Genomic DNA, 24,737 nt, shown 5'->3' with positions numbered 1-24,737 from the left:
TTATAGATTTATAACAGTGACTGCACCTATGCATCCCCGTACACGGAAATATACACTCACCGGCCACTTTATTAGGTACACCATGCTAGTAACGGGTTGGACCCCCTTTTGCCTTCAGAACTGCCTCAATTCTTCGTGGCATAGATTCAACAAGGTGCTGGAAGCATTCCTCAGAGATTTTGGTCCATATTGACATGATGGCATCACACAGTTGCCGCAGATTTGTCGGCTGCACATCCATGATGCGAATCTCCCGTTCCACCACATCCCAAAGATGCTCTATTGGATTGAGATCTGCTGACTGTGGAGGCCATTGGAGTACAGTGAACTCATTGTCATGTTCAAGAAACCAGTCTGAGATGATTCCAGCTTTATGACATGGCGCATTATCCTGCTGAATTTAGCCATCAGATGTTGGGTACATTGTGGTCATACAGGGATGGACATGGTCAGCAACAATACTCAGGTAGGCTTTGGCGTTGCAACGATGCTCAATTGGTACCAAGGGGCCCAAAGAGTGCCAAGAAAATATTCCCCACACCATGACACCACCACCACCAGCCTGAACTGTTGATACAAGGCAGGATGGATCCATGCTTTCATGTTGTTGACGCCAAATTCTAACCCTACCATCCGAATGTCGCAGCAGAAATCGAGACTCATCAAACCAGGCAACGTTTTTCCAATCTTCAATTGTCCAATTTCGATGAGCTTGTGCAAATTGTAGCCTCAGTTTCCTGTTCTTAGCTGAAAGGAGTGGCACCCGGTGTGGTCTTCTGCTGCTGTAGCCCATCTGCCTCAAAGTTCGACGTACTGTGCGTTCAGAGATGCTCTTCTGGCTACCTTGGTTGTAACGGGTGGCTATTTGAGTCACTGTTGCCTTTCTATCAGCTCGAACCAGTCTGGCCATTCTCCTCTGACCTCTGGCATCAACAACGCATTTCCGCCCACAGAACTGCCGCTCACTGGATGTTTTTTCTTTTTCGGACCATTCTCTGAAAACCCTAGAGATGGTTGTGCGTGAAAATCCCAGTAGATCAGCAGTTTCTGAAATACTCAGACCAGCCCTTCTGGCACCAACAACCATGCCACGTTCAAAGGCACTCAAATCACCTTTCTTCCCCATACTGATGCTCAGTTTGAAATGCAGGAGATTGTCTTGACCATGTCTACATGCCTAAATGCACTGAGTTGCCGCCATGTGATTGGCTGATTAGAAATTAAGTGTTAACGAGCAGTTGGACATGTGTACCTAATAAAGTGGCCGGTGAGCGTAAATATGATGTGGGGCTATCTATCTATCTAATCTATCTAATCTATCTATCTATCTCCTATCTATCTATCTATCTATCTATCTATCTATCTATCTATCTATCTATCTATTGTAAGTACGGGCCAGCAGGTAACAAGGATCCGTGACTAGGAGACAGACGCACACTGGCAGGTATATAACACACTTTACTTATGGAAAATGGGAAGGAATCAACAAAAGAAACTAAGTTACATATAACAATATGAGGATAACGCACGCTATAAACTGGCCCTAGCTGTCCCTGAGATACTTGTACGGTACCGGGTTTTTACAGTCTCTCAGCTCTCTATGCTGCTCCCTCGATGCAGGCCTGTCCAGGAACTCAGCAGACTCTGTCTTGCTTCTGTCTTGGGTGAAGGTCTGAACCCAGTTTAAGGCACAGTCCGGCTTTAGTCTCCAGAACAATCTCTGCAACACTGCCGCTTTCTCCAGTCAGTCTCTGCAGTGTTTCAGGCCTTCTACTATGGCCTACAGCAGCAATGGCCTCTCACAGGTCCTCACAGCACACACTCTGGACCCACACCACGCTGCTCTGTGCTTCCTGCTCACGTCACTTCCTCCGGACCGCACCATTTACCAAACAGAATAGGGTGATTATTGTCTCTCACAGTAGTGCAGTCCCAGGCTATATTTCTCCACACCAGTAGATGGCAGCAAAACACCACTGTTAAGACAATAGGGGCTACTACTGACTGCTACACTATCTCCTATCTATCTATCTCCTACCCTCAGCTCCTGCGCAGGCTGTTATGTATCAGTCGCTGCAGCTATACACAGTATGCTTGTGACATATACTCTCCCTATATTAATAGGGAAAGTATTCCATTGCTGGGGGTCCCTGCAAGTGCCCAGTTTGCCCCTTCCCCCCACCCGTAACGACGCCGGCCCTGCATTCACCCGCCACAGACATGTGTTACTATTTACACAGGGAGAGGCTGCAGGGAATTTAGCCTTGCTCTTCTCTACGCTGGACTGGATTGTAGAGGAGGAGGGGAGGGCTCATAGGTCACAAACTGACTCTCCTCTGCCGACTCAGCAAGGAGTGAGCAGTGGGGGGAGGGGACGCAGCAGAGAGCCGGGGGATCGGGGAAAAGTGAAAACACTCAGGGGCAGAGCGGGACAAGCTTTAAGCTGTCCGGGACGGCGGGACAGGACTACAAAAGCGTGACTGTCCTGCCAAAATCGGGACTGTTGGGAGGTATGTCTTTAAGGATACATCCACATGTAGCTGCAATGCTGCAGGTTTTCTGTCCAGATTAGTCTCAGAAAAGCCACATACACATAGCAATGCCAGTGGCTAACACCAACTGAGTTACCCAGGAAGATCCTCCGGGCTAAAGACTTGGTATTCCTCGCAACCACTAAGCTCCCCCTAACTGCTAGGAACCCAGAGCGACCAAGACCTTGCATCTTATATATACCTAGTACAGGGGATAAGCAGGGACTGTGTGCACTGGCTCATAGCAGGAATACATGGGGGGATTCTCTGATGGTTTTAGATGCTTCACCTTTTGATACATTTGGAGCAAATCACTCCAACTCTCTCCTTTACATAGACTGACTTAGTATATAGCAGTTAGTCACTGTGGGCCACTGTCTGGTAAAGCAGGCTTTGCTTAGTGGCTGTTAAATATTATATTTTCAATATTCTCTAGCAGACATGGGGTTAACACTCTACTGACATCACATACTGCTATATTTTGGGAACATGGGTGCGGTTAGAGTACACCATAGTAGAAATCTCCTTACATAGCAGCAAGATGGAAGGTAACACCCCCTCTCATGAATATAAATTAGTGACAAATACACATGTCTAGGTCTGTCCTTGGAAAGAAGACCAGGGTGGGTGACCCTGGCAGGTGGTCGTCATCCATGACGGGGATCCATGGGGAATCTATGGCAGGTCTGTCTGCTATCCCTCTCTGTCATCCTGGACAAGATGTCATGAATATCCCAGATGACCAGACCAGATGATCAAGCGTGAACCAAGCTGTAACTACAAGATATCCAGAGGAAGAAACCCAACTTATCTGAAGACATAAGCTATTGACAATTGACTGATATGTGCTATTTGGACATTTTCCCTGTTCCTGTGTTTTCCTTCAAGATGTTAATAAACCCATACACTGATTTATAACAAGCTGACTCCTCCCATCGTGATAAGGCCTACAACACGTGTCACAAGTCTTCCCCCATTAATTCAAAGATATTTAACAGTGGCCCCTTTCCAGGTTTTGTTATAGGGCCCGTAGTCTATTCCCTATTTTTATGTAAGACCCTCTGTCTCTCTTGTGTTCAGTTGCTCTTGCTAACTGAAGGATGCATGCACAGTGTTCTCCCCCATCAGGGGTACCAACCCCTATAACACTGAACCCCTTGGTTTTTGCAATGTAACCTACATGATATTGTAATATCCCAGTAAACCAGAGTGATGTAAAGCTACACTTTATTATAGGCAGTATCAGCAGCCACATCTACTGCTATTATGTAAGGAACAATCCGGAAAAAAAAGACAAACAGCACAACGTAGATTCTTTTTTTTTTTTTTCTTTTTTTTTTTATTGGCAACATTGTAATTAAATTATTACTGGCACTTAAAATTAAATAATGGTCACAGTGACTGAGAGGTCAGGAGGTCAGGCATGATGGATGGCAAAGAACTTTCTGTTCACTTTGACCAGTCCTACCCGTGTCCTGAGATGAAAGCCACTGGACCCGAAGATCCAGAGGAAGGCGAAACAAACCCCCCGGAGAGTTATACCTCAGGGGAGCCAAAAATTCCTTCCTGACCCCAGAAATGCCGATCGGATATCTCCCTGGATCATATTTGGCCTGCTGCCTACTCCAGCGTCGTCCTGCGAATCCAGCGTCGTCCTGCGAATCCAGCGTTGTCTTCTTCTATCTGTTAAGTGATACAAGATGGCTCAGGTTATGAGCTGTACACATTCTACACCCATTGTGACATCATGGAATGTTGGTGATGTCATGTGACTTGTGATGTCATGTGGTGTCTACAATACAGCAGAGATCAGCACCATAAGCCATCATGTACATGATCACCATTACAGATTTATAACAGTGACTGCACCTTTGCATCCAGCGTTGTCCTGCAAATCCAATGTCGTCCTGCAAATCCAGCGTCGTCCTGCGAATCCAACGTCGTCCTGCGAATCCAACGTCGTCCTGCGAATCCAACATCGTCCTGCGAATTCAGCGTTGTCTTCTTCTATCTGTTAAGTGATACAAGATGACTCAGGTTATAAGCGGTACACATTCTACAGCCATTGTGACATCATGGAATGTTGGTGATGTCATGTGCCCTGTGATGTCATGTAGTGGCTACAATACAGCAGAGATCAGCACCATAAGCCATCATGTACATGATCACCATTACAGATTTATAACAGTGACTGCATCTATGCATCCCTGTACACGGAAATATAACTATGATGTGGGGCTGCCTGTTAATCCTAATGGCCACTACCGAACCTACAGAGCAGAAGGTTCTCTATGGGACACTAAACAGCCCTGGCAATAGTCCATCAAGTTCAACCAGGAGATGGGAAAGGGCATGAATGAAGGAAATAAGTATTCTGTACATTTCCATAGGCATCAATGCTATTTTGCTCTAACTAGGCATCTAATCCTTTTTTTGTTTTCTAAGCTGTCAGCTGTGACCAGCTCCTGGGTAGGCTATTCCACAGATTCACAGTCCTTACAGTGCAGAAGCGCAGCGTTTTGGAGTAGGGGAGCCAATTTACCTTTCAGTAAATTTTTGGCATATGGGAGGAAACTGGCGTATCCAGAGTAATCCTATAGTATGTAGCCAGGTGGACTCGCTGTACTTCCTTACAGCCTATGTTGTGTGCATGGGTCCTCCTGATAACTAGCCAATATATTGCCATTTTAGATCTGGATCAGGCTATTATCCTATTCATGGCGGCAGCAGCTGTTCTGTTATGTAACAGTGACAATCCCTATTTCCATCAAATAATAATATGTTATGATACATCTGCCGGAGGTCAGGAATTTATTGGTGGAGCAGGATACTCTTTTAGGCAAAGTTTACCACGTTTTTTTCTGCATTCCTTATTACAACTGATCCAAACTAATGGAAAACCAATGCATGAAATCGGGCTGGGTTTCTACCTGTATGTTTCGCTGTAAGGCGTTTGTTAGCATGACCAATCTTTATTTCTATGGAACAGACATCAATTTTTATCAGTCATCAAAATTATATGGCCTTTAGCAATCTGCAAACTACATGTGCGCACGGTTGTGGCTGCTGCTATGTGCGGTCTTGGTCTACACTCACATCTACATTGGCGTCTCCACCGTACATTGGCAGATAAAAAAAAAGTCGGGTTCAGTTAAAAACGGCGGTAACCCGACGGACACCATTATAGTCTATGGCTAATCGCTGTTTTAGTGGATGGACTCTCAATCGTTTGTGTCCCCTGGTGGACCTGAACGACGGAGAACCCAGTACAAGTGTGAACCCAGCCTTAGGCCCCGTTCCCACGGAGTAACGTGCCACTCATTCTGACACGTAAACACATGTCAGAGTGAGCGCTGTAAAACAGAATCCTATTGACTTCAATGAGTGTCATCTTACGTGCACTACACATTGAAATCAATGGGTTAAAAAGCCTCCCATTGATTTCAATGATGGCACCCATTGAAGTCAATGGGATTCTGTTTTACAGCGCTCACTCGGTCACGTGTTTACGTGTCAAAATGAGCGGCACGTTACTCCGTGGGAACGGGGCCTTACACTTAGTATATTTATTCTTGGATATATATAAAACACCCAACCTAAAAATCAGGGTGTGTATGTTATAAATTGGATTCTGACTTAGGAGGTATTCTTTACAGGCTGTAAATTGTACACATACAAGTGTTGCACAGCAGATGCCTCTTTGGCACAATGCAAAAGTTTTAGGCAGGCGTGGGGGAAAAGAATGGAAAGTAAGGCTATATGCACACAGCATTGGGACAAAAGGGCATTAAAAAAAAATACAACTGTCAATTTTTAATGTCCGTTTTCCATCAGTGTGTCACAAATCTTTCATCAGTTTTCAGGCCATCTGTTCTTAAAGGGATTCTACCATTCACAAATCACATTTTTTTCCTTGGTAAGACGTAGGAATACCCTTAAGAAAGGTTATTCTTCTCCTACCTTTAGATGTCTTCTCCACGCTGCGGTTCAGTTAAAATCCCATTTTTCGCCGGTATGCAAATTAGTTCTCTTGCAGCAATGGGGCTGGGCCCCAGCGCTCAAACAGCACTGGGGGCGTCCCCAATGCTGCAAGAGAACTCTCCAGTACCGCCTCCATCTTCTTCAGGGACGGTCTCTCTGCGCGTCTTCTTCCGGGGGTTGGCTTCAAACTTCTAGGCCATTTTCTTGTGGCCAGCGGGCATCTGCAGTTGGCTTTGCCCTAGGCCCGACACCTAGAAGTTTGAAGCCACCGCAGGAAGAAGACGCGTGAAGACCCTGTTCCTGAAGATGGAGGCGCAACTGGAGAGTTCTTTCGCAGCATTGGGGACGACCCCAGTACTGCAAAAGAACTCATTTGCATACCGGCGAAATACGGGATTTTAACCAAACGGCGAGGCGTAGAAGACATCTAAAGGTAGGAGAAGAATAGCCTTTCTTAAAGGGGTATTCCCATCACGCTTGTTCACCAACCTGCAGGCTGTGTGCTCTCTTCACTTCCTGGTTTACTCAGCACATTGGTGGGCGGAGTTTCACTTGCTCTGCTATGTTTGCAGTCAGTAATGAGGGATTGGTTGTAAATGAATTACCACAGTATCAAGCTGATGTAGAGGCTGATGTAGCAGTGCTGTTTTTGAGTCAGTTTGTAATACATACAGAGGTACCGGACTCCTTATCTCAGAATAACACCGGGCTTCATGTTGCTTGCACTGCTGTGGGTAAATGTGCTACCATGGCCTGTGTCCTCTGCATGTTTGTCTCCCATTGAGCACTTCTAGGACGCCATTACTTTTCAATTGCAAAGGGTGCTAGCAACCAATGTTAGGCCTGGTTCACATATGCATTTGGGATTCTGTATGGGAACCCCCAATGGAATACCAAACGCACTGACAAGCTTTGAGCTTATGAAAGCACAGACCCCACTGGATAGCTCTTCGTTCTCCCTCACTCTTTTCTCACAGTGGAGAAAACTGGTGAACTTATTCTTGCCATATAACCAGCTGGTATATAAAGGTAGAGAATGTATTACTAAATTTGACAGGGTCTGGGGTCTTTGGTATAACTCATCCTTGACTTTATATACTGCCCCTTCCTTTTGTACAGCCGTTGATGCATTTACAATGTAATTTGGTGCTCGTTCCTACTTTACATCCCTCTGACCCCTGCTGTGCCCCTAGACTTATTTGGGCTGCATGGACCAGATTAAAGTATTCTTCTCTCTGATCGTCTCTTGTATTACTGTGCTCGGTAACACTTTGTCCTATACAGGTTGGTTCGTCAGCATCTTCTGCCTACCTCCTTCCTGATTTTGGAATTATTTAGGAACTATACATCATGGACTCTACAGCAACTGTTTTTGACTTTATTTTGCATTGCTTGTTTGACTTTGGCATCTCCTGTACAGCTTTTATTGGACAATGATTATCATGCTTTTTGTTTTATGCGTCTTGTACTGTATTTTTTCATGTACAAAAGTCTATAAAACATTTAGAAAAAAAAAAAGTGAACTTTGAGGTTGACATGTGGGTTAGAGGCTTAGCTGGGGTGCTATTGGGTTGTGTACTGTAGCCATGCTGCTGGGACCCATTACATAGCCTTCACAATGAAGGGGCTGGTGGGCTTGTACACCTTGGCCAAGATGTATCCCAAGTTCCATTTGAGTACAGGACAACACTACAAAATTATTTAGCTCACATCCAATCTATAGTGTTCCATGTCTAACATACAGGGCCAGAAGAAAGTTAAAATTTCTCCTTGTAGAATGCATCAGTTTTACACTATAATGGCAGCAGAACAAAAAGCAGGGCAATTTAGACTGGAGTTTCACATAAAGGCTCCAACAGGTTTGGGGCAGAGCAGTTTTAAGATGCTCCAGCCTCTTCATAAACACTACTCTATGTAGCCTGCAATAGAAATGCCGGATTTTTGCGATGCATGGTATTAGTGATCAGTCCCCTAGGCCCTAGTCATTAGCTGCTGTGTGCGGCCCTCGCAACAACCTCTTGTTACTCATGTGGCCCTCGGGGTACCCTGAGTTTGACATGCCTGCCATAAGTCTCCCCTGCCGAGTTTTCAGACAGTGTCCTCTGCTTTCTCCCTTGTCCAGGATCAGCTGTCCATAGGTAGTGTCTGGAATGGCGGCTCAACTTTATTGAAGTAAATTGAGCTAAGCTGCAATACCATCAATGCCTAATCTAGAAAAACTAGAAAACCTCATTAGACAGGCCAACATATGCCTGTTATTTTGCCTTGGTATTCAGCATTTTCCAGGTAGCAATGAGCAAATCCGGTCACTTTTGTGCCACTATGTGGATGTATGTAAACGCATAAAGAAAGAGAAAGTCACCTTGAATAGAGTTTATTACCTCTTCATAAAACTACATTCTCTTTACTCTGCACATGAACTGTTAGCTAGCCTCCCGATAGACTGCAACACAAGATGATAACATACGTACTACTAAACAGGATTGAAGTGATCAGGACCACGGCCACAATAGAAAAGACATGGACAACATGCAGGCACCGAGAGTGACAGACAAGGAATCATCTATAAGCAGCAAAGCTTCTGGGATTGGAAGGTCAGAAACTGCAGGATTGTGAGCAGGCTTTGTGATACCAGAGGGGCTTGTGGTGAGACAGGCCTCTATAGCAGTGACGTGTGTAAGCCAGCTCCTGCAGCCTCCTAGGTGTACAGTAACTACATAAAGATGGTTAAGTGCTTGTCTTATTCTCCTTAGTTGACGTTTGGGTTCCTGAAGTTCTTGCCTGCAAAGCGAGCCTTGGAGCCCAACTCTTCTTCAATTCTGCAAAGACAAGACATTGTTACTCTTAAAACCAGCACATCAACTATAAGACACATCAAGGGGATCCTATAACATATGTGGAGATTTGTGAACAGTCTACATAAATCTGTCCTAGTACCAAAAACTTTACATAATGTCATCTATGCCTGATCTTTATCTAGGCCATTAAGTGTATTAGTAGATAAACTTGTCATAAGCCCCTTTAGGCTGTGTTCACATGTTGCATTTAATTGGCCAGAATACTATTGCTTTTAAAACAGATAAAACCGTGTAAAGCACAAGACACATTGCAAATAAAAGCAAACTGAGGAATGCCTCTAAGACGCGCAATTTTGGATGCAAGGCAGAAACCTAGCCATGGGACAGGCGTTCTTCCATTAGATAGGGACACCTTTATATAACAAAAATGAATGGCTGACACCTGCCTGACAAGTATCCTTGGTATATGGATGAGATCCCTGTATTTCCATGCCACACAGTGGTATAGGAGGTACAGCTTCTCCTTCTGGAGGCTCCCAGTTGGCTTAGGGAGTCTTGTAGGACAGGAAAGGGTATGAAGATAAAGATCTATCTAGGAAGACCAAAGCTGGCTCACATACTACCTATTGGACAGCTGTGGAATGGTGAGGACAAGACCTACCAATTCCAGCTACTTCACGAGTGGTTGACAGACATGGTCAGAAGCAGTAGAGATCCTCTGCTCCACCATCCTGTCCAAGTCAGCATCAAACCCTTTAACAGAGCTAGTAGTGTATTTATTTTATATTACAGACTGATACTCCTTTTGGGGCCTGAAATCGTAATACCCTATTCAACTAACATTTTGGTACGCTAAAATTTTAAGCCTTCCAATTACATGTACAGTGTGTGATTTTGTCAAAGCATGAACGTTGTATGGTGCAAGGCTGCCACATCGGTCCTTACCATGTGTAATGTATAACACCCAATAAGATCATCAAGCTGTTCACCCAATTGCTATTTTTTGCAGTCAACTAGTTTAAAGACCAACACCCATTCTTAAAGGGACATCTTAGCACTTTGGGTAACAATTCAATGAAGTATTTCAGACTCACCTCAGAAGTTGGTTGTATTTTGCAAGTCTCTCAGATCTACATGGAGCTCCAGTTTTTATCTAAAGTGGGAAATATTACATTTTTAGTTAGCCTTGGAGAGAAGGGAAAAAAAAATAAAAAAATAAGCCAGAGTCAAAAAACAAGGCCATCACATACCTGTCCAGTGCAGAGGCCAACCACAAGGTCAGCAATGAAGGTGTCTTCAGTCTCTCCAGATCGATGGCTGACCATTACTCCCCAGCCATTGGACTGGGCCAGCTTGCATCTGAACATGGAAGAAAGAAAATTACCAGTGTGCAGTCTATGGAAGCCCTTCATCATCTCAGGTAAAGGAAAGCATCAGAGGCCATGTTGCAACTTTGGACAACCCACAAAGGAACAAACCACTATGCGCGAAGACAATGGTGAAGGTCTAGTCTAGAGCTAATCTAGCATTGTGGCGGTTTGGTTTGAGACCCAAGATACATTTATACAACACCTCAGGTTCAGCAAGATCCAAGCCTACAAGTCATTCTTAGATCAGAGCAAATTGTTAGTTTGCAATAAAGACCTTACTTACGCCTGCAGAGATTCTGTAACAGATCCGATCTGGTTGACCTTCAGAAGAAGACAGTTGCAGGCCTTTTCAGCAACAGCCTTCTCAATTCTCTTGGGGTTGGTCACAGTCAAGTCATCTCCAACTACTTGGATTGATGTATTGGCAGTGAACTTGGACCATGCAGACCAGTCATCCTGGTCAAAGGGATCTTCAATGGAAACAACTGAAGAAAAAAAGAAAGTGAGACAATGAGACAACTGAGGCAGGCAATTCATTTGCATTACAACTTTTTCTTCAGGTTAGAAGCCCTCTATAGTCACCTGGGTAGTTTTTCACAAAGCTATGGTACAGATCAGCAAGTTGGTCAGGGGTGATGTGCCTGCTTGGATCATCTGGGGATTTGAAGTCCAAGTCATACTTTCCATCACAATAGAACTCAGAAGCTGCCACGTCCATCCCAATCACAATCTTATCTGTGTATCCAGCCTTGGCAATAGCATTCTTCAGAAGTTCCAGAGCTGTAAGAGAAGGATCAGGTCAATGAAAGCAAAGACCATGTGGAATGAATGACAAGCCTATGGAACCAAGCACTAATCCCGTCACTACTATACAGACATTTGTGTTAATGACTTTTCACAGGAGAGTAGTCAGAACACAACGACACAATGTAGTCCCCAGGGCAGCGTTCTGGAGGGAAGCATGGACATACCACTGATCCGATCCAACATTGCAGCAGGGGAGCTGCTCATACACTTAACATTCCATGACCTCCGCTGGCCCAGAGCAGAGCAACCCTCTATATTTAGATTCTCAATCTTCCCACAGTGTCTGCATACTGTATACAGTTACAGTAATGGCTGCATATCTATTTACCAGGGAATTCTAGTTAATCTTACAAATGTGTTAAATCCAGAAGGAATAAGCTTCAGGTGGACTAAAAACCCATCAGTATGAAGAAATTGTAGACATTCAGATGGCAAAACTTTATAGGATGCCAAGAGTCTTTATTCTTCCCTCTTTTCATATTGATGACCTAGTTACAAGAGCAGCAACGCTGTGATTCAGTGTACAGGGCAATTACACTGCTCTTGAACAGGAGTGGTGCTGAACTTGCTCCCAAACATCTGATCTGTGTGGGGTCTGGGGTCTCATCTCCAGAGATCACATACTCCGGACGGTCTACAGGATGGGTCATCAGCATGAAGTCAGTTTGGGACAGACATCCCCTCAAGTCACTTCAAGACATGATACACTTAAGTCTCCATTCATAGTATCCTTGCATATCATGAAGATTTAGACATGTATAGTAGTACTGTACAGCAAAGGGGTTTTTTCTTTTACTCTTTGTAAAGGATGGACTCACAGAAGTGTAGAAAACCACTCTAGGTCGAACCAAAGCTTGGAATGTATTAGGCCAGGGATGCCACAATTTGACCGTGGCGGGAACTGCGTGGGAAAAATCGTGGCGTTTTACAGTATCTGCAGAGTGGATGGGATTTATGTGAATTTCATGCCCACTTTGCGTTTCAAACCAGTGCAGACATGCTGCGATTTCCAAAACCGGAAATTGCAGCATGTCAATTATATCTATGGAAATGCTGACGGCTTTCCTGTAGATATAATTGTAACAAAGTCCGCAGCGGAAAACTCTGAACTTTCCGTTCAAAGCGCTGTGGGAAGAATTGCAAAGCGTTCCCGCCGTGGTTTTTCCCCCCCCCAGCGCTTTAGCCCCGTGTAGCCTTAGAAAGGAATGGCAAGTAAGCTTTTTTCCTTACTGAATTTGCAGGTTTTACACCACTTGCTTCATTTTCCAGAGGCAAGTGGGAGAAGTGGTTGTGGTAAGACTGTAGAGTTGCAAAACTTGTCACCCCAGTTACTGTAGTAACTTTGACAAGACGTTGCAGGATACAATATTCAAGGTGTATCCATCCTCTGTAAGTAATTTATTGTTGCTACAATTTGCTTGCCTACAGGGGAACATAAGTGTTGCTTAGGGTAATACGCAAGAGTCCAACATCATGTATTGTTTTTATGTTAGGCCTAGAAACCAGTGAACACTTGCCTTCCTTATTCTCAAGGATGTTGGGAGCAAAGCCACCCTCATCTCCAACATTGGTGGCATCCTTTCCATATTTCTCCTTGATCACATTCTTTAGATTATGGTAAACCTCTGCACCAATTTGCATGGCTTCCTTGAAGCTGCTGGCACCAACAGGCAAGATCATGAACTCTTGCATAGCCAGCTTGTTGCCAGCATGAGAGCCACCATTGATCACATTGAATGCCTAAAAAGAAAATAAAAGATTGTGCTTCATTCTCTTGGTCTTGCATAACAATGAGAATTTTGCTTTTTCACCATTAACCATTTATACTTGCAAAAGAGAAAAAATATAAATGCAACTTACAGGGACTGGCAGAATGACTTCTTTGTTCCCAGCCAGATCAGCAATGTGACGGTACAGGGGCACTCCTTTCTCAGCAGCACCAGCCTTGCACACTGCCAGAGAGACTCCCAGGATGGCATTGGCACCAAACTTGGCTATAAAGAAATAAGAGTTGAGATACTGAAGGTCAATTCAAGACTGAACAAGTGATATGGTTCCCCCTCCCCAAAGTCTAAGTAACTAGGCAGGAGAACCTAGATTGGTGGAGTCTCTTTTTTTGGATGGTATAGTAGGGCAGCTATGCAGACTACTGCTGCATTTACTCTTATGGAACGGGTGAACATTGCCGATTGCAGTAGACCCCTTTGAAGGGAACCATCCATAGTTCTTTCAGGACCAGAGGTTCAGTATCCCATATGGATCTGTAGTAAAGCTGTCCAAGCCCAAGTTGAAAAACCTTCATACTTGAGGTGCATTGAACTCCCCGCTGCCTGGGAAGGTCAGTGACGTTGATAAAGTACACCTTGGATTCATTGCACTACTCGAAGACTATAGTCTAGGTGTAGTGTACTGGTGCCAGGGGTACAGAGGCGGGCCAGTATAAACAAACAGGGTGGACTGCTTTGTAACCAGGCCATTTCAGCAATCTGATCCTTGGTCGATAAGGCCCTGTGGGCAGTTTAGCATCAGAAATCGACCCGACGTGATCCGTTGAATGCTTCTGTGGCCTTTTGTTGACTTTAACAGGATGCTAAACATTTGCTCTCCATTCAGATAGCTTTACAGTTGCTAGTGACATGCTACAGATACAGCAATACTCAGTAAATATTTTATGAATGGAGTCAGTATACACTGCCTACATATACAGGAGATACTTACACTTGTTCTCAGTGCCATCCATATCAAGCATTAGTTTGTCAATCTTTTCCTGTTCCGTAACCTCTACATTCTGTAAGGAAACAGACACGTTTAGATTTTCCTATAAGTGACTTCTCTGACTTAAGAGTTCAGGTCTGACGGTACACGCCATGTTATATTCCACAGCAATCCAATAGTGTCATTAGGTTTGCACCCAAAAAACATGCCATTACTACTAGAGAAGACCCTCAAGTCTCGCAGAACCTACGCAGTTCCATACAAACTCCCTATTAGGGTGCATGAGCTCTTGTACACAAGAAGCTAGACTGACATCATCTGCAAGACAAGCATCTGCTCTCACACTAAATAAGCCTTGAGATCATGTAACAAGTGTCTCCACCAACACCTGTTGCTGCAAGTTACGGTTTATGCCTGCTCCGACATTACCTACAGCAGCAAGGAATTGGAGTATAGACACTGTTCAGTTTACGGCAGGCACTGACAAGAGTCACCAGTGTATCATTACACATTAAGGTGGTCATACAGGGGTGTAACTTGGAGGGGTGCACTCACACCCAGGCACAGACGCGGTAGAGGGCCATAAAGCACCTTTCCATTATGGGTGGACACCTTATGGCATATATGATCATACAGGAACCAAAAACCCCTAATGTTTCAGGACAAGATGACGGATCGTGTTAGTGACCTGTTTTGCCAAAGGTTATGTGCATTGGAGTATGACAAATTATGTCCATAGTAGTCACTTAACATCTGCTTAGCCAATGGCTAGAACTATGCTATAGTGCATGAAGAGGTTCTTTGGGAAATCATGCAGAAGAAGTGCTGAATGGGTCAATTCTTGGTAAATATTCTCTTTATGGTAGTCTGGATACCATAATACAAGTCTACAAGTCTATTCCAAGCACTTCCCCATGACAGCATGCTGCTCGGCCCAGCAGGACGGCTTTCATCCATATGAAGGTGGAGAGCAATGACCCTTTTTGCTGGCAATAGGAAGCTGGATCTAAACCACATGAAGTGGACGGGAGAATCTTGGAGGGATAATCCATTATACAGAATTCAGGATCCATAAACATCAAATTTATCCAGTGAATACATAAAGAGAGGGAAGAATTTAAAAGGGGCTTCTGGGACTTCTAGTGATGACCTAGCCTTTGGTTAAGTCATGTGACTGTCAGGGATCCTACACCTGGGACCTAAACAGATCAGCTGGTTACATGAGGACTGTGGCCTTTTCAAAGAGCACAGTGCTAGAGAATGGAGTTCAGACTCAATTAAATGGGACTGAGCTATTGCTGCACGCAACACCATTGGCACAAGCAAGATTGTTCTTCAAAGCTGATCGGTGAAGGTCCCTCATCACAGATCCCCACTGAGAATGTTGATGTCCTGGTCCTAGGCCATCAATATGCAAGTCCTAGAAAACCCCCTTTAAGAGCACAAGGATTTAGCAGCCAGTTAGTTATAAGAAGAACCCATACCTTTCCAACCAGTGCTGGTGCAATGGTATTATTGATGTGCTCAACGGCTTTAGTGACACCTGGAAGGGACAAGCACATTCAATCACTGCACTGACCACACGGGCATGCACCAGAGACATTTCTAGACCGACATCTCCAGCCAAGCTCAGTGTTTCATTACATGCACTTGTTGTAAAGCAACAAGCAGGAGATGTTGGCCAACTAGGAATGCCATCACAGAAGTTAGTCAAACCCCATGCATTGGGAGAAGTGCCAGGCACAGGCTCCCATTACCTGGGTGCATAAAGCAGGTCCGAGAAACTCGTTTACATATTTCACAGCTCTGCCCACACCTGGGAGCAAGGGACAAAGACAGGTGAGGAAGGGTACAGCCAGAGACATCACATCCAATTATAGTGGACGGATCTAGCCACAGACTTGGGCCACGGTCACATCTGCTTCAGTAGCTCTAGTAGGCCATCAATTCAGTGAGGTGCGAGGCCCAGATCCAACACGGCCTTATTGGCCTTCTGCCCCATGACAGAACACTGGAAATAGAGAAGTGAACACAGACTACACGCACACAACCATGTGCTTGGTCAAAGGCACGTTCCATCTGTGCGTTAATTCTCCTCTATGGCCCCATACACATGGCAATGCATTACGGTCTGTTCAGCATGTAGTCATACCTTAAAGGGGTATGCCAGTTCATTCTTCGTGATGACCTGTCCTCAGGAACAATCAATAAGGGTCCAATCTCTGCTGACTGCTGTTTGAAGGGGCTGTGGTGCTTATGTGAGGGCCATGACCCCCTTCATTCTTTCCATCACATGCTGTGCCCCCTTCAAGCCGCTGTACAGCAGAGGTCCTGGCGAGACTCCCAGTGATTATCTTGAGCACCCATCCTGAGGAGCGAACTGGAACACCCCTTTAACATTCTGTAGTCATTCTTCACAAGGGCTACCGTTATGGATCTTACTCCTTTTAGAAGTGTTGCATAATGGAAAGTGTAATGTGTACACCGCTTTATGCTACACTAGGGTGCATTCACACGATGTAACGCGGCGTTGATTCTGACACCATAACTTGTGTCAGAATCAGCGCTGAAAGACAGAAAACCATTGACTTCAATGGGTTCTGTCTTACGTGCACTACACATTGGGTTAAAAAGCTTCCCATTGAGTAATGTGTAGCGTGCGCAAGACGGAACCCATTGAAGTCAATGGGTTACTGGGTTTTTTTTTGGTTTTTTTTACAGCGCTGATACTTCACATGAGTTTTGTAGCAAAAACGGCGCCAAAAAAATCTGTGTGAATGCACCCCTACATGTACTGCTCATCAGAACAGGGTAGAATATGAACTCTACTTGTGTCACCCCAGTTATTCCTCCTGGACATTTATTAAAGGGATGCTACCATTAAAACTTTTTTTTGTGGATAAGACGTTGGAATAGCCTTTAGAAAGGCTATTCGTCTCTTACCTTTAGACGTGGTCTCCGCCGCGCCGTTCCTCAGAAATACTGGTATGCAAATGAGTTCTCTCGCAGCAATGGGGGTGGGCCCCAGCACTAAAACAGCGATGAGGGCATCCCCACTGCTGCCAGAGAAGTGTCTCCAAGCACCGCCTCCTTTGTCCGCCGTGTCATGTTCAATTTCTTCCGGCACAGGCTCGTAACCTAGCAGAGCAGACTGTGCAGGCGCACAGGCCACAGGAAAATGGCCACCAACAATACTGTGCAAGTGGCCATTTTCCCATGACCTGGGCGCCTGCGCAGTCTGCTCTGCTAGAAGTTACGTGCCTGCGCCAGAAGACACTGAAGATGACGCGGCAGATGAAGAAGGAGGTGGCGCTTGGAGACACTTCTCTGGCAGCGGTGAGGACACCCTCATCGCCGTTTGAGCACTGGGGCCCGCCCCCATCACTGCAGGAGAACTCATTTGCATACTGGTAAAAACCGGTATTTCTAAGGAATGGTGCAGCGGAAACCACGTCTAAAGGTAAGAGACGAATAGCCTAAAGGCTATTCCAACGTCTTATCCACACAAAAAAAAGTTTTAATGGTAGAATCCCTTTAAAGATAGATGTTCTAATCCCCCCCCCCCCCCTTGTAACATTTGCTTCCTACACCAACTGGATATTGTCAAAAACTATAGCTAACTAGGTGTTGCTAGTCTCCTTGTCAGTTTATTAAGATATTTCCAGGAGGAATAACAAATGGCACAGTGCAGATATCCAAGAAACGCATCCTAGCATTATTCAATGGCTAACAAGACAGGTAGGTACGTTTTATATAACCATTTATACTAGGAATATCAGCCTAGAAGGAAGGAGGGGGTGAGCTTACCCTTTCCCAAGAAACGGGTCTTATCATTGTCACGGAGCTCAAGAGCTTCATAGATACCGGTGGAGGCCCCGCTGGGAACCGCAGCACGGAAGAGACCTGCGAGGCAGAAGGTTTGTGGCAAAGATTAGGTTTTGGCCAAAAGTTTACCAGTCATCAAGCAGTTAATAGACACCATTTACAGTCGGGATTTGTCTTGATAATTGGTTACGACTGCTGTAGATGAACCCATTGCATTAGTGTGACTCTACTATGTACTATAGCATTCATGGCGGTTTTATATTCTGATCACAATGACATCAAGATAAAACCAGATTTCAGCTTGACATCAGGTGAAGAGTTATATTTACTACGACACGTGTCACGCACTTTGAAGGAACGTTTGGGTTGCTTTGTCACGCTACGTCCAGCTGTCCTGGCAGAAATACAGAGCTGCCATTCCAGGCAACATATGACGCGTTCTTCAATCAAATGGATTCAGCGACAGGAAGAACTCATCGCCTCTCCCAATGGTGCAGAGTGAACCATTTAATACCGTAGTAAGTCACAGCTGGGATGCCATGAGCAGGCTGCTGTGAATTTTACAATGGCTGCCTTTATTCTCATCACCATCATCTCATCTGCCTTCATGGTTCATCGATTCTTTTCAGTGACAACTTTAGGTTAGTTCACACGAGCAAGCTGGCAGCGGATTTTGACGTGGAATCCACCTCAAATTCACTGCTCCCACTGACTTCAATAGGAGCCGCTCGCTTCTTTTGTCCTTTAGCTAGTAGTGGAAAAAGGAAGTGAGTTGCCCCATGTTGCCGCAGATTCCGCCGTGTCGTTCACAGCACGAGGCTCCTGCCCATTCATTTGGGCCTAATCCATCTTGGAATGCGTACACGCAGAGCCCTTAAGTTTCTGGGCCCAAATGCCAGAAACGTAACAAGGCCCCTTTTTACTATATGCCATGCTAGAATACTGATGTCTTAAGTTGTAGAGAGGCTCCTCTGTCGCGCACCATAATGTACAGGCCCACTTCGGACCTCTGCCAAATATATCACTGCTAGTTAGATTGACAGCCGACTTTAGAAATTAGGCAACGTTCCATTTTTGGGAAGTGCCAGTAACCCACCTTTGTGTGTATGCAGGTCAACCTCCACAGTGGGGTTTCCACGGGAGTCAAAGATCTGTCTTGCCTTGATTTTGAGGATGGACATGGTGCTGCTAGTTAGAGGAAAAAAAAAAAAAAAAAAAAGGGGAAGAAATGAGAATAGATTATATGGAATGGTGTACAGTCAGAAGAAATTACTGTAGGTTTCGATGTGCGACATGTGGTAACCTGTGCGACATGACGGCACGCTCTGGAGTCAGCTTGATACTCTACAAATGGCCTCACAGGGTGCGATTTGGTGCAATGACTGCATGACTAGATGAAGCTGATCCCTGCCCCCTTGACTAATTAAGATAAATTTGCATGTTAATCCAAGGTCTTAAGAGGTTATAGTTTGATATTCTGCCAGCAGAAATCTTAGTGAGGGCACCATAGGGGAAAGTCATTACTTGTTACACCTACTAGACGCTCAGAGTGTGGTACTATAGCCAGGCCTCCTTCATGTCACTAAAGCTGCAAGTGAGACGACCTGTGACAATATTAAAAAAAAAAATAAATAAATAAAAATTCTCTTTTGAAGCCAATTTCACATTCTGAACCACCCGTTAGTTTCAGGCTCCCTAACCAGAGGCAGCATCTTACAATGACAAGGTCCCCTTATGAAGAGCTGTGTGTAACCCCAAGACCCTGACATCCTTGACTGTCTGGTTTTGGGGTGCATAAACTATGCAAGCTTGTGCAGGTTCTCGTCATAAGTCCTGTCTAGTCTGATGCGCAGGTTAATAGTTGAAAGGGCTGGATCAGAGGACGGGATGTTTTCCCAAGGTCATGAACAAGCAATAACCTTCCGCTTTAAGTGTGTGCAACCCTATTGTCTGACCAGGGAGCCATAACTGCTGAGCCATCATCATCCTCCCCTAGCTGTATTAACCTAATGAAGCCATGCTCATCCTATAGCCCCTATACATACACAGCTACGTCCTTGCTAAGCCTTCCTGGTCTCTGGGCTCCTCCTCCGGAAGCGTCAGAAATGCTGCAATTCAGGTTAACCCTTTAGCTACAAGCTGACAAGTGTTTATATCTTTACAAAGGAGATTCTATAATACAAGGTGCTTTTTAGAGGAGGATTGAGGTTTGGCATCTTGATGATCATTGCTGCAGAGTGTGAACAGTGCAGCATCAGGCGACCGAACACAGAAGCCTCCTCCATTCATTACCACACTACTCATCACGTAGCATCCTCCGAGCATCAGGGCATGCTCAGTAACCTGCTCAGGTCACACTGCTTTTTTCAAGGGCATTCTCCATCCTATAGTTAGAGGTCATTATCATGTAATCAAATCCTTATTTGTTAACAAATGTCAGCAATGCAGCGCGATGGCTCATAAGAAAGGCTACCAAGTATCCTTTTACAGCACATTTAGCCATTTGGGGGAGGGAAGAGTCTGTTTACTGCAAAGGCCATTTTTTTTTTTATGATGGCTGACTGCCACTTATGTTCAAACCTGTTAAAAACGTGCAAGGATTGTAGTCACAAACAGGTGGGTACTGTGCATTATATTTATGTGGAATATATTGGTAGTGTATGCAGGACTAATACCAGCCTTACTATGGCGCTGTTCACATCTGCAAGAAGAGGGCCAGATCCATCAGAGAGACATACCCCAATAACCCTTTACTGCACCAGGCGCAGCATGCTGCACCATTTTGTACGGCATTTGCAATGAATACGCAAGCAGAACCTATAGCTATACTGAACATACTAGCTGACCCTAGAATGCAACATTAATAAACGAGCTTGTGGACGGGAACTAGAACGTAGGTGGCTTATAGCAAGGTGCATGCTGCAGTAAGGAATATGTTGGCGCTATAAGAAGAAGAACAAGGCACCCACGTTTAGAGCTAAGCAATTCTGGGAAGTCAGTTTCTTAAGTTTGCACTCGGGGCTGTTTTGCTCACTGCAGACACTTGTACACTGTCACAAACTGTTTTTCTCAGACAGTACAAAGGTTCAAGGTAGAAGGGCAGAGCGTGAGCAAAACAACATTCACTTCTCTGCAGTCAGATCACCAATGACCCACTTCTAAAGAAGCAGGACTCCATTGGCCATCCAGCGCCTGCAGCCACAGCCATACTAATCCAGGAAGGGGCTAGCCGGTTTGCATTTAACCCCATCATAACTGTAGCAGTCAGAGATGCCTATAGGACTAATACATAGGAGTGCTGATGCAAGGATGAAGAAACGCTCGTGTCCTCATTTCCGTAGAGGTGGGCTGGATTATTACTCATAAATACACTTCCTTGCTCGCAGGGGCAGGCCCTGGCATCTGAGCTGTGGAAAGGCAGAGTGATTCAATGAGCAGTAACGCTCATTTAGAGAAAATGGCTTCTTTGTAGACGTGCGGTTACTCACGAGCAGAGCACGGCTAGGCCTGGCTGTCAGTCATAGGGACTAGCCCACCACTGGGGATACTGTACAGCGTCACATCAAGGGGCAAGTCAATGGAGAGAGCACTAAGGTTATAGAAATGCTATATAGGGAGACAGCTGTATATCATACGGTTACAGTCCATTGCATATAAAACGTATCCTATAAGATCAAGCATCTCCAACATACTGATTGTAGTAAGGTCTATTAAATGACACCTAGGTCAAGATCTTAACTAACGCCCTTCTATACCGTACTATAGGGCACCATCACTTGATGCATTTTGCATAGGGTCTGTTCACTGCAACAAGTTATGACTCAGATTAACGTGCAATGAAATATATGTCGCCATATCAAACCAGCCAGCGTACCACACCCACACCACCAAATCCAAGCAACAAATCTCATTAAGAGTAAAGATCAGATTGATCTGCCTCTGTTAACCCCTTCACTGCTGACAACACTTGCTAATTATCATCCCTTAGGGTGCAAACAACAAGGGAGAAAACGGCGCAGGGAGACGCCATTCATCTTTAGGGGATGACTCAGTGCCTTTACCAAGTCTGAGGACATTCGCCACCTTTGCAGGGGAGTAAAAGAAATTATGAGCGTCTTGGACAAATCCTGCCTTTGCTATGGGGTTGGGCAATACCAGACGGTCACAGTCAACCAATTTAATTGTGCAACAGGCCTGTACTTTGCAAACGAAATGCACAATGAATGAGTTGGCGTAACAAGGGTTAAGTGTCAATTCTAAGCAGCCGGGCTCCCACCCTATGCATGCAGGTTTCTATTTCTAGCAAGTAGCAGCTGAGAGTCGCATCTGTCATGGGGTTACTGTACAGGATCCACAAGTGTCAGATTCCTACATATACTGTAGTGACCCCCAGGCCCGGGGTATATAGGAGGACACATGTATACCACCAAGGGGAAGCCATTGGGGATGGAGCCACTTGCATAAACCAGTATGGCTGCACAGGGTAGTTGCCATGGGTGCAGATGCAGCATTACCATTACATTGCAAATATGGCAACACACACAACGTCATTGCCCACAGGCTGGCACTCAGCTTACAGTGACATGGCTACAGGCTATGGCTGGCATCAAATAGCAAGAACAAGAGGCCATCCCTGTGCATAGATACCATGTAAACCGCACAATGTGAACAAGGCAAAGGTCAGGTGCCATGGTCAGCAGCCATGTTATTCCATTGGAGCAGATTGTATTATACAGGACTACCCCACAGCGGGTCTATGAGGAGGGGCCCCGCACACCTGCACTCACCTCGGCTGCTCGGACTCGGCTTTCCGGATAAGAGAAAGGAGAAGAAACTCCGGCAGGGCTGAGCTTATATATGGCAGAGGCCCCGCCCCCTGTGCGGCCGTCACTGCCCCCCCTGGGGTTCCCCCGCCCAACGTGATTGGCTAGGCGGCGCTCGTGCGACCTTGCCGAGACAGCCAGGAAGTGGATGGAGCTGTCAGGCTGTACGTGCGGGGCGACACAGGCGGCGGCGGGGGGCTAGTGACGTACGGCCATGGGGGTGACTGATGTGTGACTGGACGAGGGTGTCACAGACAGTGGAAAGAATTACACACACATATATATATATATATATATATATATATATATATATATATATATACATATACATACACACACACACACACACTCATACACACACATATTACACTGTGTATACCTCAATTCATCCTTTTTATCCCATACAGTATTATGCCTCCTTGTGGCCCCACATAATATAATGTCCACCTTCTAGTCCCCACAATATAATGCTCCCTCCTTGTGACCCCTACACTATAACCCCCCCTTATTTTGTCCCCCATACAGTATAATGCTCCCACATTCTGTCCCCTACACACTATAATACCCCCATCCTAGCCCCCACAATATAATGCTCCCTCCTTGTGACCCCTACACTATAACCCCCCCTTATTTTGTCCCCCATACAGTATAATGCTCCCACATTCTGTCCACTACACACTATAATACCCCCATCCTAGCCCCCATAATATAATGCTCCCTCCTTGTGGTCCCCACTCTATAAGCCCCCCTTCTTGTTGCTCCCACTCTGTAATATCCCTATAATTGTGGCACCCATACTATAATACCTTTTTGTGGTCCCCATATTAAAGTGCCCCATTAGGATTCTCTGCTTCAGCATTGTACTCAACTCAGATGACCTGAAGCTGGGATATACAGTATGTCCCACTGCTTGGGATAGCAGGGCACCACCCGAAATCTGGGACTGTCCCTCTGAAGGCATAAAAAGTGGAGACGCAGTAGAAAGCATTACATACCTGTTTTATGAGTATACCTGCACATACATATGTGGGTATCAATTTTTTTTTATCTATACCAGGAGCCAGGGAACCCCATATCAGCTATAGACCCCATTTAATTCAAGCCGCCAACTGTATGGATTAGGGGAAGAGATTGCAATATACTATAGAAAAGCCAAGAGGATGATATTTGTCACTGTATCCCTATATAGGAATACATCACAAAGTTCTGAATCCTCACATACACCTCTAATGCCACGGTCTGATGTGAACAAGGCTTAAGCCAGCGATGCAGAACAGCATAAAAGAAACAGAAGTGAACAATCCCTATCAATTAACTAATAAAGGGCAATGAAGAGGTTAATGCCAATATCTGGTGTTATGTGGCACTGAAGGAGTTAATTGTGAGTATCCCTGGTGTTCTAGGGTAGGAAAAGGGTTAACAACAGACGGACTCTGCACTGCAAGGACTCCATCAGATGTGAATATAGCCTAAGTCTTAACATGCCGGTGTATATGAGGCCTTACTCTTTGCCAATGTAAGGGATGCATATAACTCATCTGCCCTACCACCCCTAGGCAGATCAGATCACAACCTGGTACATCTGCGACCCACATACATTCCACTGGTGCGCAGAGAACCGGCGGTTACCCGTACCGTGAAGATTTGGTCAGAGGGAAGTGTCGAGTCTCTAAGGGACTGCTTTCATATAACTTTATGGGAAGTGTTTCAAGACTCATTTCCAGAGGACATTGAGGGACTCACACATTGCATAACGGACTACATTAATTTCTGTGTGGACAGCACGGTACCAACTAGGAAGGTGAGGTGTTTCTCCAATAACAAACCATGGATTAACTCTGAGATTAAAACTCTCCTCAAGCAAAAAAAGAGAATTTTTAGGTCTGG

General features: G+C 45.1%; 1 protein-coding gene across 3 annotated transcripts; it reads right to left on the bottom strand.

The window, feature by feature from the left end:
- Positions 1-8,870: 8,870 nt before the first annotated feature.
- ENO1 (enolase 1) lies at positions 8,871-22,914 on the bottom strand. Of its 3 annotated transcripts, none has more exons than XM_075279612.1 (12): positions 22,815-22,914; positions 19,124-19,215; positions 18,010-18,105; positions 15,960-16,018; positions 14,206-14,275; positions 13,348-13,481; positions 13,005-13,227; positions 11,263-11,460; positions 10,964-11,165; positions 10,561-10,669; positions 10,405-10,463; positions 8,871-9,331 (listed from the first exon to the last, which is right to left on the bottom strand). In XM_075279612.1, exons 2-12 carry the CDS (start codon positions 19,206-19,208, stop codon positions 9,262-9,264), a joined length of 1,305 nt encoding a protein of 434 aa, XP_075135713.1. In that variant the 5' UTR covers positions 19,209-19,215; positions 22,815-22,914; the 3' UTR covers positions 8,871-9,261. The 3 variants fall into 3 exon arrangements, with proteins under 3 accessions (XP_075135713.1, XP_075135712.1, XP_075135714.1); XM_075279611.1 differs by lacking the exon at positions 15,960-16,018 and adding an exon at positions 15,687-15,745 and having other exon boundaries at positions 19,124-19,212; positions 22,815-22,855; XM_075279613.1 differs by lacking the exon at positions 15,960-16,018 and adding an exon at positions 15,687-15,745 and having other exon boundaries at positions 22,815-22,836.
- Between the last annotated feature and the right edge of the window lie 1,823 nt (positions 22,915-24,737).

Source organism: Leptodactylus fuscus, chromosome 6, assembly GCF_031893055.1.
Source record: "Leptodactylus fuscus isolate aLepFus1 chromosome 6, aLepFus1.hap2, whole genome shotgun sequence".
NCBI lineage: Eukaryota > Metazoa > Chordata > Amphibia > Anura > Leptodactylidae > Leptodactylus > Leptodactylus fuscus.
Note: the sequence above shows the minus strand (reverse complement) of the source record. Positions and strands in the feature narration are given on the sequence as shown.

What these genes read in the sequence shown, in the direction of transcription:
- ENO1 (XM_075279612.1), bottom strand. Translation starts at nt 19,208, where the DNA reads ATGTCCATCCTCAAAATCAAGGCAAGACAGATCTTTGACTCCCGTGGA. An exon ending in GACCTGCTTTATGCACCCAG is followed by an intron (nt 14,276 to 15,959) that starts GTAATGGGAGCC and finishes GTTTCCTTACAG; the next exon opens with AATGTAGAGGTTACGGAACA. An exon ending in GGATGGCACTGAGAACAAGT is followed by an intron (nt 13,482 to 14,205) that starts GTAAGTATCTCC and finishes ATTTCTTTATAG; the next exon opens with CCAAGTTTGGTGCCAATGCC.